General features: G+C 44.7%; 1 protein-coding gene across 1 annotated transcript; it reads left to right on the forward strand.

Annotated features, from left to right (window-relative positions):
* The first annotated feature begins 339 nt into the window (after positions 1 to 339).
* LOC100642250 (DNA-binding protein inhibitor ID-2) lies at positions 340 to 2,590 on the forward strand. The gene has a single exon (XM_003396823.4). It carries the CDS (start codon positions 894 to 896, stop codon positions 1,275 to 1,277), a length of 384 nt encoding a protein of 127 aa, XP_003396871.1. The 5' UTR covers positions 340 to 893; the 3' UTR covers positions 1,278 to 2,590.

The following is a 2,590-nucleotide window of genomic DNA, read 5'->3' on the forward strand; positions in this document are numbered from 1 at the left end:
AGAAATCGACGCTCGGTTCACATGTACCGGCAAATAGCCCGCGCAATCGAGTACAGTGCAAACAAGATTATCATCGATTACATTATCTCCGATCGCAAATAGCAGCCATTTCTTTCAGTCGATTGAAAATAAAGAGAAAGAAAAAAAAAGAAAAAAGAAATTACCTATGCATAAATATTTACCAAAAGTGCATATATAAATAGGTCAGATAACAATTCGTTTCGTGAGCGATTCGAGTCCAACGCTATTTTATTCGGGCAGCGATTGCGCCGTATGGATAGTGGAGGCGTCGCGGGTAGAACGGTACCGGGTGGGGGAAAGCTATATAAGCGCGCAGGTGAGGGGCGGAGGCCAGTTGATTTCGATCCGTCGAGCGTAACGTGTACGTTACAAGGAGTACGCTGCACGCTCTTTTCTTGCGCACTCGTTGCGTTCGGAATCAGAAAATTTCTCTTCTCGAATTAACAAACAGTTCGATCAAGGCGATGTTCAACGTGAGTGTAACTATCTTGCGATAACACAGACAGCCATAGAAATAGTGTGTGACGTTGGTGTTGTAAATCGTCAAACTTCACCGAAAGGAAAAAGGAGCGGCATACAAAGTGGACGGAATTAGAAAGAAGAACGAAAGACCAAGATCGCGCGAGTCTCTACCGCTATCTCGTGCGCTTACTTTGGTGGGTTGGTTCGATCGATAAATACACGGGGTGCGTGCACTGGCGTCCGGCAGATAAGCAGCCGCATATTTCGGAAAGTGTGCTGCCCGATCGAATTAATCGACGACCCACATCTTTTTCGCCGCTTAACTGCTGACTGTGTGCCGTTTAGCGAGCGAACTCTCGCGTCGACTGAAAATCGACCAGAAGTAAGAAACACGCATATACGCGTACGACATGAAAGCGATGGTGGTAAGCCCAGTGGGCGGCAGAGTACCGCCAAGTCGAGGTGTTCTGCACAGCAGCCTGGGCATCAACGGAACTCGTCGTGACCTGGAAGCAGAAGAAGTGGCCGCTTACCTAACGAAACTGAGATCCCTGGTGCCTGACATGCCGAGGAAACGGAAGTTATCCAAGCTCGAGGTTATCCAGAGGGTGATCGAGTACATCTGCGATCTTCAGACGACCCTGGAAGAAACGAACGTTCATCACGAATCCACCGTAGCGAAAACGACACCGAGGCAACCGTTGCAACCGTTGTTGAATGCCCCGACGACCGTTCCAACGACGACGACAACATCGTCAACATCCACGATCACCGGAATGGTCGCGGAACGGTGACCTGTATCGGCGAACGAGCTCCAGTGAGGTTCAGGTCGCTGCGAGCTTCTTGTCCTCGTGGGCTGACGGCTTGACCTCCGTGTTTCGACGTCGCGGGATTGTTCGAGTCATCTTCGGGGAGTTGAATCGAGAACTCGGCTCATTGTGGTAGCGTTTCACCGGAAGAACGTTGCTACAACCATGTTTTGTGCTCGTCTTCGACTGTATAGAGATTTCTTGAAGATTTCGAAGGTCCAGAAGGGAAACAGGGATGAAAGGTATCCTGATGTTCAGGTATTCGGGAGAAGAACGGGATTTTGTCAAGCGTTTCGAGAAAAGAGCGAGGACATCGAATAGGGATGCGCTCGACGTCTCGAGGCGGCGCGGCGCCTGAAGAGAAGAACGAAGACGACGTGAAAGAAGGACGACGAAGCGGGCCGATTACGGCCGATCTTAACTTCTTTCTTCGAGTAAAGATGTAAATACTTGTACATAGAACTCACCGCATTCCTCGCACGAGACCCCTTTTCTCATCTTTTAATCGATTCACTTCTTTTTTGATCCACCAAACTCTCTCCGCCTTCCGACCTCCCTTCTCCGATTCTTATAATCCTCTCCTAATCCGAACTGTGTTACATGTGTCTCGTTTCTTGATATCGTAAACGACGATCGCGTTGTTCTTTTTTTTTTTTTTTTTAATCATTCTCTTGTTACTTTGTTTCGTAACTCCAAATTGTAATATATAGGAAAATCGTTTCTTCGCATCGATTGATTTTATAATATTGCAACTATTCGTTTCGACAAGAAATTCCGATCGATTCTGATAGTTTAGTTCGAAATCTAGGAAATTTTTCTATAAATGTTCGTTTTAGAGGAACGAATGTATATTTAAGGATCGACGAAGATCGAAATCGAATTGATCACCTGCGTTTTAATTGTAAGTACCACCCCCTCGTCCCACAATCAGTCGTGAATGGATCGCCTTTCCTTTTCTTTCGTAGTTTTCGCGTGGAAGAGAAATGTTTATCATCGCGTTGATCAGAGCATGTATTATTTTGAACTCCCCCTTGTAGATAATAAAGCGAATTTATTTGTATTATGAATTATTACATTAATCGCAACGGTCGATTATATATTATTATTATTATTATATTATATTATTATTACATGATTATCATTGTTATTGCTTTTCATATTATAATTTAGAAATTTTCTCCGTAATTATTGTATATTCGCGAAGACTGAAAGGCTGTAAAGTGTAAGTATATTTGATGTGCGAGCTGGTTATGCTCGCTCGCGCGCGAAATAAAATACAAACTGTGTCCATACGATTA

Source organism: Bombus terrestris, chromosome 7, assembly GCF_910591885.1.
Source record: "Bombus terrestris chromosome 7, iyBomTerr1.2, whole genome shotgun sequence".
NCBI lineage: Eukaryota > Metazoa > Arthropoda > Insecta > Hymenoptera > Apidae > Bombus > Bombus terrestris.

Coding starts and splice junctions, on each gene's coding strand:
- LOC100642250 (XM_003396823.4), top strand. CDS start 894: ATGAAAGCGATGGTGGTAAGCCCAGTGGGCGGCAGAGTACCGCCAAGT.